This window comes from Chrysochloris asiatica, unplaced genomic scaffold (genome assembly GCF_000296735.1).
Source record: "Chrysochloris asiatica unplaced genomic scaffold, ChrAsi1.0 scaffold00412, whole genome shotgun sequence".
In the NCBI taxonomy this organism is placed as follows: Eukaryota; Metazoa; Chordata; class Mammalia; order Afrosoricida; family Chrysochloridae; genus Chrysochloris; species Chrysochloris asiatica.
In genome coordinates this window covers 739,340-750,668 of record NW_006408930.1, presented here as the reverse complement: position 1 = coordinate 750,668, position 11,329 = coordinate 739,340, and the positions used below count along the sequence as shown (strand labels likewise).

The 11,329-nt window shown below is 41.0% G+C and overlaps 1 protein-coding gene and 1 pseudogene across 1 annotated transcript in view; both read right to left on the bottom strand.

Annotated features, from left to right (window-relative positions):
* The window catches only part of CENPP (centromere protein P), a 422,858-nt gene extending 411,804 nt beyond the window's left edge, over positions 1 to 11,054 (bottom strand). Inside the window, exon 1 of the mRNA XM_006876774.1 lies at positions 10,948 to 11,054. Coding sequence (XP_006876836.1) covers positions 10,948 to 11,054 — 107 coding nt within the window. The remainder of the gene's footprint in view (positions 1 to 10,947) is intronic.
* On the bottom strand, positions 3,389 to 5,987 carry LOC102813410 (annotated as a pseudogene).
* Positions 11,055 to 11,329: the final 275 nt, after the last annotated feature.

Sequence of the window (11,329 nt, the reverse complement as noted above, 5' to 3'; positions counted from 1 at the left end):
TCATATGCATGTGAAAGCTGGACAGTGAATAAGGAAGATCGTAGAAGAATTGATGCCTTTGAATTATGGTGTTGGAGGAGAATACTAAAAGTGCATGGGCTGCCAAAAAACCAATAGATCTGTTTTGGAAGAAGTACAGCTAGAGTGCCCCTTAGAGGCCAAGATGGCTAAACTTCGTCTCTCATACTTTGGACATACTGTCAGGAGGCAACAGTCTTGGGAAGATGGAGGGTCAGAGAAAAAGAGGAAGACCCCTAATGAGATGGATTGGCCAGGAGGCAGCATTGATGGACTCAAGTGTGGCAGTGGTAGTGAGGTTGGCCCAGGACCGGACATTGTTTCGTTCTGTTGTGCAAAGCATCGCTATGAGTCGGTTCCGACTCGATGGCACCTGACAACAACAACAACATGCTGGTATTCCAGGGTTGAGGCTTAGCCTGGGAAGGGGTGCATACTGAGTTGAGGGCACAGCAGGCTATAACTTGTTCCCTGATCTCAGTGGCCATGGTTGAGGGACAACATATGCATGGTTCTCTTACCAGAGGTCTGATTTTGGCCCAACTTGTGACCAGGCGAACTAGGTGAGGGCAGATTATATGGAGGGGAAGTCATGGTGGGTTTTCAGGTTGGATTGTTGAAGGTGCAGTTGGCCTAGAAGGGGTTTGTAGCAGGGGATCCCCGTGGATATATTCCTCTTCCTCGGGTTTTAACACAAATCTAAGTGGAATAAATCTTTCAGTTAAGCCCATTGGTTTTTGTGCTATTACATTAAAAAGACATTATACTATGTAAAATATGTCATACTTTGGACACATTGTCCGGAGAGAACAGTCGCTGGAGAAGGATGTCATGCTGGGTAAGGTGGAGGGTCAGAGAAAAAGAGGAAGACCCCCCAACGAGATGGATCAGCCAGGTGACATCATTGATGGTGTCAAGTGTGGCGGCGGTAGTGAGGTTGGCCCAGGATCGGACATTGTTTCGTTCTGCTGTGCATGGGGTCGCTATGAGTCGGTTCCGACTCGATGGCACCTGACAACAACAACCACCTGCTTTCTAATGTTAGGCAAAAACATAAGACAAAACACTAATATGAATTTTCAACCAGGTGAGAATCAGACACCTTTCTCATTAAATAAAAAATTTTAGCATCTTTTTATAAACAAAAATACATTATGACTTTTTATGACATTCTCATTTTTCAGGAGTTTGTTATGTTCTACTAAAGTCCTGTCTTTAAGGCAGATTATGCAAGAATAAAATTAATTCTTCAACCTGGTGACTAGGAAGCCTTCTGCTATCTCAATAGTCAGAATCTTATTTCTTTGTTTATATGCTATTTGATTTTAAAGCTTTTAAGGATTATTATGAATTAACAGATTAATCTTTAAATTATAAGTAAACAGAAACCTTGATTATATCAAGTAAGAATTTTTAACAAACATCCTATTATTCCTAGCTTTTGTCATAATCAATTCATTTCATTAATTTATAATAGTTGTTGTTATTAAATATTATTGAGTTGGTTCCAACTCATAGCAAACCTGTATAGTTTCTGAGGAACAGATGGTGGGTTTGAACTGCTGATCTTGTGGTTCAAACTTCAGTGCTGTTCCTACAATGCCGCAGCACGAGTCCTTTCTTTACAATAATAAGCCTATTTAACCCCCAAGTGCTTACCTGTGCTATAACTAAATTAGAGGAAGCATGGTGGCTATCCAGGATAAGCACTAGACTGTGAACCACAAGTCAGTGATTCAAGCCCATTCACTACTCAATGGGAGAAAGGTGAGGCTTTCTGCTCCAACAAAAATTTACTACCTTGGAAGCCCTGTACAGTGTCACTATGAGTTGGAACCAACCAGAGGGCACTTAGCACAACAATAACAAACTAAATCATAGTGAAAGATTACAAGTTAGCTACAAGAAGCAGTTTCTCAGCAAAGAAGAAACAGTTTATTGGGAAAGAATTGAGACCTGTAGATTGTTTTATGAAAAACATTAGCCATGGCCTTCAACTTGATATGAAAACAGAAGGTTAGACACAGGAAACTCTCAGAACAGAGTAAATCAGGGAGCTTATACTTACTTTAAAACATAAGCTTGTGAAACATACAACATAAATATATGGGAACCCAGTTATAATTTTTTTTTTTGCTGGCCATGTTTTATTTTGTCCTTTTTCTTCAAACAGTATAACCAAAGACATAGACAGTATTCAATGAAAAAAAATAGATGAAACAAAATTCTAAGAGACTGGGATCCCACATGCTACATTTAACCTAATTTTATTCATGCTTGCCTTGAGATGGGGAATAGATCATTCGGTAAAAACATACAGTAAAAACAAAATATGTTTTATATACAACTTTCAAACTACAATAATGATGTACCTTAATTACTTCCATGCACACAAGTCTAACATTACAGTTCGTTTGTTTTAAAAATAAAACACAATTAAGACTTCTAGGAGCATTTTATAATAAATTCCTAATTTTTCTTTGTAGATAGATCAAGCACCTCCAAAATACAGATTCCTCTACACAGTGAGCACTTGACTTAAATGAACAGGTAGTTAAATAAAGTACACGGACAGCCTTAGAATAAGCTGACATATATTCAGCTAGGTAGGCAACAAACCACAGTGCAGAATGGAAAAGGTATTTGCAAATAAATTTGAAAAACTAAATTAACTTTCTATAATTAAATAAAGAAAATATACTGATTTGCTAAAATAAATAAGATAGGATATATTAACACTTCACTAGAAAGAATGTTTACCAGAACATTTATAAACAGTGAATGAATCTTAAGAATAGTTTACTACACTAAATGCTGGCTAAATAAAAGTACATACTGTGAAGTAATACAGGTGGTATATGTTTTGCCACATACTTTTGTTTCCTTGAGGTAGATAACACATGTGTACCAAATTTGGCATCCATTTTCAGTTGTTGCTGGTATCATGTGTTTTAAGAAATGTGTACAGTATGAAAACTTGAAAATACTCATGAATAAAAATGTTTTAGGGGGGAAAAAAAAGTATGTTTAGGCTCACTGTGTAAATTTCAAGGCAAGATTTTTTTGTTTCCTGTAAAACAGATTATTTAATGAGAGGATGTTTTTACTTGTCTTAGTGCATTTCTTTTGTCTCCTCCTGCATTGCATTATTTTGCTCTACTTTTATTTTTGTGTGCAAACAACATGCTAGTTAGAATGACAACTACCTCACATTTAGAAAATAAGTCTGAATTTTAAAAACCAAGAACTAATGAAATCCTTACCAAAATGATACCATCTTATTCAAGTAAAAAATGACTTAAAACACTAGTAATAAAAAAGACAAAACACATTTCATGAAGAATACAAAGTGAAATGTCTGCTGATTGTTTTAGTTCACATGTTTCAGAATGCTGCTGGATGTTTTATGAGAAATCTGAGGGGAAGATTTCATAGCAGAAGGTGTTAACATGGCCTGTAGTGACTTAAGTGGTGACCCAACTGGACTACGGAACTCTGGGATGCCGATGGATTCAAGTTGCTTGTTAAAGAGGAACTCCCCACTATTGTTCAGAAATCCTTCCTCATTTCCTCTCTCCCCAAATTTCCCATCCTCTACTGGCTCAGTTTCTAGCATTTCAGTATCTTCTTTCCTGCTAAAGAACTTGACCAAATAACTGGTGTTTAAGTGTTTTCCTTCTCAACGTGTTCATCCTTCCTGACCTCACAACAAAACTACAGTCCTCCCCTCCACCTACAAACTGGCTATCCCAAGACTATTGGTACAAGGCTTTTAATTGTGCCAAATTTGCCATTCCTTTTTCTTGTTTTTCTCAGCTTACTGATTTTGGTATCAAAGTATTCAATTCTAGTTGTGACACCGAGCTACTCAAATCATTTAATTTATCAACAACATCAGTGGGCTCATGCTGTGAACTAAGTTGGATAGTGCCTGCAATAAAGGAATCAAAGTCAAATCCCTGATTCTTCTCCCTTTCCTTCTCAGCTAGTTGCTGTGATGCTTCCTCTAGTGCTATCTGGGCTTTAACCAATCCATTCCTTTCACATTTTGACTTGCCTCTCTTATCAGATTTCTCTTGGCTTTGTTTTTTTTCCAATTTGAAAGGTCTATGATAAGTTTGGGCTCATAGTAGTGGTTCACTTCATTCTCTCTCCAAACTAAGTTGACCTCGTTTTGTAGTTACAAGTTACGAATCGGGCTGCGAGCCGCAAGGTCAGCAGTTCGAAACTACCAGCTGTTCCGCGGGAGAAAGATGAGGCCTTCTGCTCCCGTAAAGATTTCTAGCCTCGGAAGCCCTGTACAGGGTCGCTATGAGTCGGAACCAACTCCATGACACATAACAACAACAACAACAATGATAAGTTTGGGCTCATAGTAATGGTTCACTTCACTCTCTCTCCAAACTAAGTTGACCTCGTTTTGTAGTTACAAGTATGGCTACACTCCAGATCACAATATTTGTTTTCATGATGATCTGGGTACTGCCAACAAGGCTCAGTAGAGTAACTGGTATCAAAAGCAGGATCCTTCAGATACTTTTCACGATCTCCATCCAAATATTTTCGAGGATCGACTTGTAATTCTTCTTCATCAGTGACACTGGACAGAGCTCTTGGATTAAACTATACTTCATCAATACCAAAGTTGTTATGTATAAGCCAATCATGTTCTGAAAACTGACAATCATGGTACCTTTCCCAGTTATAAATGTGACTATGAGTTTCATCCATTAGCAAAATATCATCAACTTCATCTTTAATATGAAAGGGATGACTGGAAACTGGTTCATCCGTTGGAAAAGAAAATATGCTCATGTAAGGATGGGAGAATGCTGCTTCTGCTGTCAACCGATCCATGGGGCTAAATGTCAGAATTTGTTCTAGGAAATCCAGTGCTTCTCGACTAATTCCTGGAAGCAGTTGAGTTAAAGGTTTGTGTGGCTCAGTCATGTCGTTTCTAATGTAAACTGGAATTACACTGAGAAGTTCCTGACGATCTTCCTCGTGTACAATAGGAATAGATTCTAAAATCAGTTGCATCTGTTCAACTTCATATTCACCTGCAAAGAGGGTCTTACCAATCAGCATTTCAGCAAAGATGCAGCCTGCAGCCAACATGTCAATGGCTTTAGGACAGTTATTAGGTGAAAGTAAGAGACATGGAGATCTGTAACATTTAGTAACCAATCCTTCAGAAAGATGACCCTTGTGAGAATAATGGGGATCCATGATCTGTGCAAGACCAAAGTCACCTATTCTCAGCACCAAGTCTTTGGTATTAATGAAGAGATTGGTTGGTTTGAGATCTCTGTGCAGTACATTTGCAGACTGGATATACTGGAGTCCACATAGCAGCTGATACATGAGAAACCTGGCATACTCCTCCAGTAAAGGGCCCTGCTCCAGCACATTAGCCAAATCTGTCTCCATGTACTCCTGAACAATGTAAACACTGTTCAGTTCCGTAAGAGAGCCCAAATCATCTGTTAACTGGCTTCCACTGGGACCAAGAATTTCAAACACTTAACAATGTTATCATGGTCTGTTGTTGTTGTTAAGTGCCTTCGAGTCGGTTCCGACCCATAGCGACCCTGTACAGGGTTTCCGAGGGTATCATGGTCTAGTCTTCTAATAATTTTGATTTCACATAAAGCATGTTTGACACTCTGGGGATCAGTAAGGACAATTTTCTTGATGGCCACTCTTTTGTCACAGTCATTGTCAACATCACAAAAAACCAAGCCAGAGGGGATTGTAACCATGGCAATGACACAATATACGATAGAATGAATGTAAAACTAATGTTCTCCCATGTAAGCTATCACATAATTCACAATAAAACATTAAACAAAAAAACAAAAAAAAAAAAACAAGCCACTGCCTCCACAACCCAATGGTTTTAAGTTCATATACTTAGAACCCAGATCAAAACCATGAATGTGCATGAGACTTTCAAACTTCTCAGCCATTTTGAAAACCTTACTATTGCCGCTTTTTCCTTTTGAACCGTTGAGCTTGTGTAAACAAGGAAGACCAGCATCAAAAGGAAAGATCTTTCAAAAAGGGAGAAGAAAAATCATTTTGCTTCCACACAAAGATGGTTTCTTGATGTTCATTGCATATGCCAACCAGGCCCATTGAGTTCCCCTTAGATTTACAGCTCAAAAAGCTCTACTCATATTGAGAATTAAAAAGATTGCAGTACTCATAGTTCACGAATGGGGCAGCAATTCTGCAGACATTTAAAGAAAACACTCAAGAAACTCAAACAGAATAAAATGACATACTATGCACACAGATTTACTGTGCTAAACAATTTAACAAAAACATGACTAAATATGCACACAACAGGCTTCTATGAACATTCTCCTCACAGTGCAGATACACTCAATGTTGGACTGGTCCTGAGCAGCATCTGTCTAAGGTGCTGGTGAGCACTCTTTCTGTTTCGCTTCTTTCTTCCTTTGTTGCTACATAGTTCAACAGCAAGCCCTGGCTGCTATTGGTTAACAGATGTCTTTTGTTAGTGATCAGGTGGCTCCAGCTTACCACAATCACAATCAAAGCTACTGTCCATCTTACTCTGATACAACAAGACTTCTTTGACTCACTGGGAGAGTGCAGGGCCTGAGGACAGCCCCCAGGATCGGCTCCAGTCTCCAGCTATGCTGGCAGCAGTGGTATCTCCAAGGCTCTTGCTTTGCCACAGTCTGCCCAGTTACTTTTTGAATATGCTAACTTTTTGATATTACTAACTGCTGCAGAAGACCTTTTTAAAGTGTTGACGAGCAAAGATGTCAGCTTGAGAACTAAGGTGCACCTGACCCAAGCCTTGGTATTTTCAATAACCTCATATGCACGCGGAAGCTGGAGAGTGAATAAGGAAGACGGTAGAAGAATTGATGCTTTTGAGTTATGGTGTTGGAATATTGAGAGTGCATGGGCTGCCAAAAGAACCAATAGATTCGTGCAGCCAGAGTGCTCCTTGGAGGATGGCCAAACTTCGTCTCTCATACTTCGGACATATTGACAGGAGGGACCAGTTGCTGGAGAAGGATATCATGTTTGGTAAGATGGAGGGTCAGAGAAAAAGAGGAAGACCCCCAGCAAGATGGATTGGCCAACTGGCAGCATCGATGGACTCAAGCATGGCAACAGTAGTGAGGTTGGCCCAGGATTAGGCAGTGTTTCGTTCTGCTGTGCATAAGGTCACTATGGGTCAGTACCGACTCGATGGCACCTAACAACAACAACAAACAACCAAATTGATATTGTGGCCACACAGTATTTGGGGGAAACTATTTTGTTTTTTTCCCCATGGATTATAACTGAAAACTCTCAGTTAAGATGGAGACATTATGCTGAGTGAAATATGATGAGACTACTATTGTAAAAAAGTAAAAAAAGATCTTTTTCATACTAAAAGAAATATTCTTTGATGGCTATCAGGCATGGGAAGGAAGGGAGAGTAATTCACGAGTTAGCAGTTAAGTGTGATCATGTCAGTTACAACTTATAGCAACCATGTGTAGGGTTTCTGAGGCTGCAAATCTTTGTGGGAGCAGAGCCTCATCTTTCTCCCAAGGAGTAGTTGGTGGGCTCAAACTGCTGACCTTGTGGTTTGCGGTGCAGTGTTTATCTTCAAATCTGGGTTATAGGGAACGTAATATGTAACACTAGGAATAAAATGATAATGTTCTACACATCCTACTTTGGTTAGTAGCATCTACTGGTCTCACCATGTACAGAAGAAAGAATTATGAGAATTGAAGATGCTTAGAATCAACTAGTCCAATAGAGAAGATGAGCCTCAGCTACCACAACTCTGAAACTAGAACTAGATGGTGCCCAGCTACCACTACCAACTGTTCTGAAAGGGATCACATTAGAGGGTCCTAAATAGAGTGGCAGAAAATGTAGAACAAAACTCAAAATTATAAAAAACAGATCAAGCTTACTGGCAAGAAAAAGACAGGAGAAATCCGAGGCAATGGCCCTTCAGGTCTGGAACAGAACTTACCATCTTAGCCCAATTTTCACCAAACAGTAGATAGGGCACACAAAAACTCTTATAAGGTATGTTCACTGTGGAACGGTCAATCTGGGAGATCAAAAGGACAACATACCTAAGTACTAAGTTGAGACTGGATGGGGAGGAGGGTAGAATGGAAATAGGAACCACAAAGAGGAAGTTGGATAACTGTTGTTGCATGGAGGGGATTGCAATCATTGAGATGAAACAAGGTGTATGACTTGTTGAAGTCTGTAAAGCTTCACTTAAATCACAATAAAGAAAAACATAATTAGCCAGTGGTTGATCTTCTATAGTTCTCCCTCCTCATCTCTTTATAGAGTGCGGCGGCTCCATACAATAAACACTGGACTGTGAACCACAAGTTCTGAGATTCAAGTCGGCTTTCTGTTCCAGTGAAGATTTAAAGCCTTGGAAACCCTATACAGGGTTGCTTTGAGTCTAAACCGACTAGCGGGCACTCAACAACAATCTCTTTAAACCTAACTAGAAGCCCTGATAGCTTAGTGAATTATGAGCAGGGCTGCTAACCACAAGGCCAGTAATTCAGATCACCAGTTGCTCAGCTAAGAGAAAGATGAAGCTTTCTGCTCCCATAAATATTTACAGCTTCTGAAACCCTGCAGGGTCTCCAACAGTGGGAACCAATTTTGCAGCACACCACCACCACAGGGTTGGTATGAGTCAGAACAAGTAAATGGCACACTTACCTCCACCACCACCATCTCTTTATGATGTTAAGTGTCCCCGAGTGGGTTCTGACTCATAGTGAACCATGGACCTTGTAGTTCGCAGTCCAGTGGTTATCGTATGCAGCCACTGTGGCTCCCACCATCTCCTTATTTGGTTGTTGTTGTTGTTGTTAAGTGCTGTCAAGTCGATTCCGACCCTCTATAGGGTTTCCAAGGAGCAGCTGGTGAGCTTGTACCACCAACCTTGCAGTTCATACGACTTTGCAGTCTGACTAATTAGCCCACAGTACCAGAACACTATCTCGTTATGTTGTTGTGGTTAGGTGTCACTGAGTCGGTATCGACTCATAGTGACCTTATGCATAGCATAACGAAACACTGCCATCTCGTTATAAGCCCCATTATATGTAACTTCTTCTAGCAATTTGATTTTTATGGACTGATAATGACCTCCCTACATGCATATAGAAAACCGCTCAGAATAAACCTTATGTTCAAATTCCCTTAAGTGTTTACTGTTTCTAACACACCATAAAGTAAACACAAAGAAACCAAAGGTATTAAATCCTAACTAGATACTGCTGCCCACTGAAAACTAGATTAATTAGGGAGATATACAAGGTTTTATCCTTGAATTCAAAGCAAAAGTAAGAGAATTGGAAAGAAAAACATCTTTCTCACTACTGTGATTAAATTTAATTCCTTTTGTTAAATTAAATAAAAATGGAGTCATGTGGTTGACCAAATGGAGTCCTCGTTACATGGAAAGCTCCCCTATGAGTTGGCCTTTACCAAAAATTAGCCTTGTTGGTAAGTGCCTTAAGAGTCTATTCAGACTCTAGCAAGCCTCTATGGGGTTTCTGAGGAGCCATACTTTTCTGACTGCATGATAAGCACTGTACTGCTAACCACAGGTCAATGGTTCAAATCCACCAGGTGCTTCTCAGAAACCGTATAGGGGATCCTTGGGTTCACTGCACATAACAACTTTTCAGGACATCCTGATCGACCGATAGCCTTTGCAAATCAATTCTGATTCATCGTTCAGGCACTGTTCAGATGAACTGTATAAGCCAATCAGAAATAAGCTTCTTTGCTTCTGTATGTTTTGCCAATAAAATGCCAGTCACTACTGATACACCTAGTTTAGTGCTACTCATTTCACAAATCCTCTGCCGGATAAACCCCAAGTAATAGACTAATTTTTAGGAGCTCTGGTAGCATAGTGGTTACAAGTAGGGTTGCTAATCTCATGGTCAGAAGTTTGAAACTACCAGCGGTTCCACGGGAGGAAGATGAGGTTTTCTGCTCCGGTAAAGATTTACAGCCTCGGAAACCCTATATAGGGTTGCTATGAGTCAGAACCGACTCCACAACAAGCAACCACCAATAGATTAATTTTACTATTGTCTTGGCTTTTTTGATTCCTAATGTGGTGCTGCGAACCTTAATGTCAGCGGTTCGAAACTACCAGCTGCTCCGCGGGAGAAAGATGAGGCTTTCTACTCCCGTAAAGATTTACACCCTCGGAAACCCTGTACAGGGTCGCTATGGGTCGGAACCGACTCGACGGCACTTAACAACAACAACAACAATGTGGTGCTGTAGGACCGGTTTCTTTTAATGTTGTTAAGTGCAATAGCCAATCTTGCTGTTCAAACCGACCTTGCAATCCAGCAAGTAGTGCCATACCAAGAGTCGACATTATTTTAAGACCATATTTTGGCGCACCCTACGGAGTCCTGGTGTGGCACTGTGGGTTAATGCGCCAGACTGCAAAGCCATTTGAATATCAAAGTCGGCGGTTCAAGCTCACCAGCTGCTCCTCCAAAACCCTAACATGGTCGCTATTGGTTGGAATCAAGTCGACGGCACTTAACATCAACAATGCTACAATTGTCAACACAATGTCGAGTCTGAGTTGAGTACTTCAAGAACTTCTGTTGCTGTTGTTATGTGCCCTGGAGTAGAAAGCGTCATCTTTCTCCCGCGGAACAGCTGGTAGTTTCAAACTGCAGCTCTTAAGGTTCGCAGCCCAATTCGTAACCACTACGTTACCAGAGCTCCCAGGAACCTCTGTAGAGAAGTATTAATTGCCTAAAGGGAAAAGGAGGGGTGCCCTCACTCAGCACCCTGGACCCAACGGAGGTGCCGGTGGGACATGCAAGGGAGCAAAGGGGAGGGCCTGGAAATGTGCCCACGTACCTGGTTCCAGAGGTCTCTTTCAATGGCGCCGTTGGCTCCTCACACGCCCGCCTTAGGGTTGCGATTTCGGCTTCCAGGTCGAGAAGCTCAGACAGCTCGACAGCCATGGGGCAGCAGTGACAACAATCAGATCCAGTCAGGTCCCGACAGACTCCAACCTTTAAGACTCGCGCGCTCTCCTAGCGTGGACCATTTTCTGAGCTGAGGGGGGAGGAGCGTGGAAGCTCACGTCCACAATACGCAACCCCAAACTCACGCAACATTCCACGGAAGTTTACGTTCTTAGCACAGAGCCACAGCTGTCTCCAAATAGTCCCTAAAGTTTCAGAAGAGCCATTCAGTCCAACCCCAAAGCTAAGGGTGTCACCGCTGACCCCTCGCT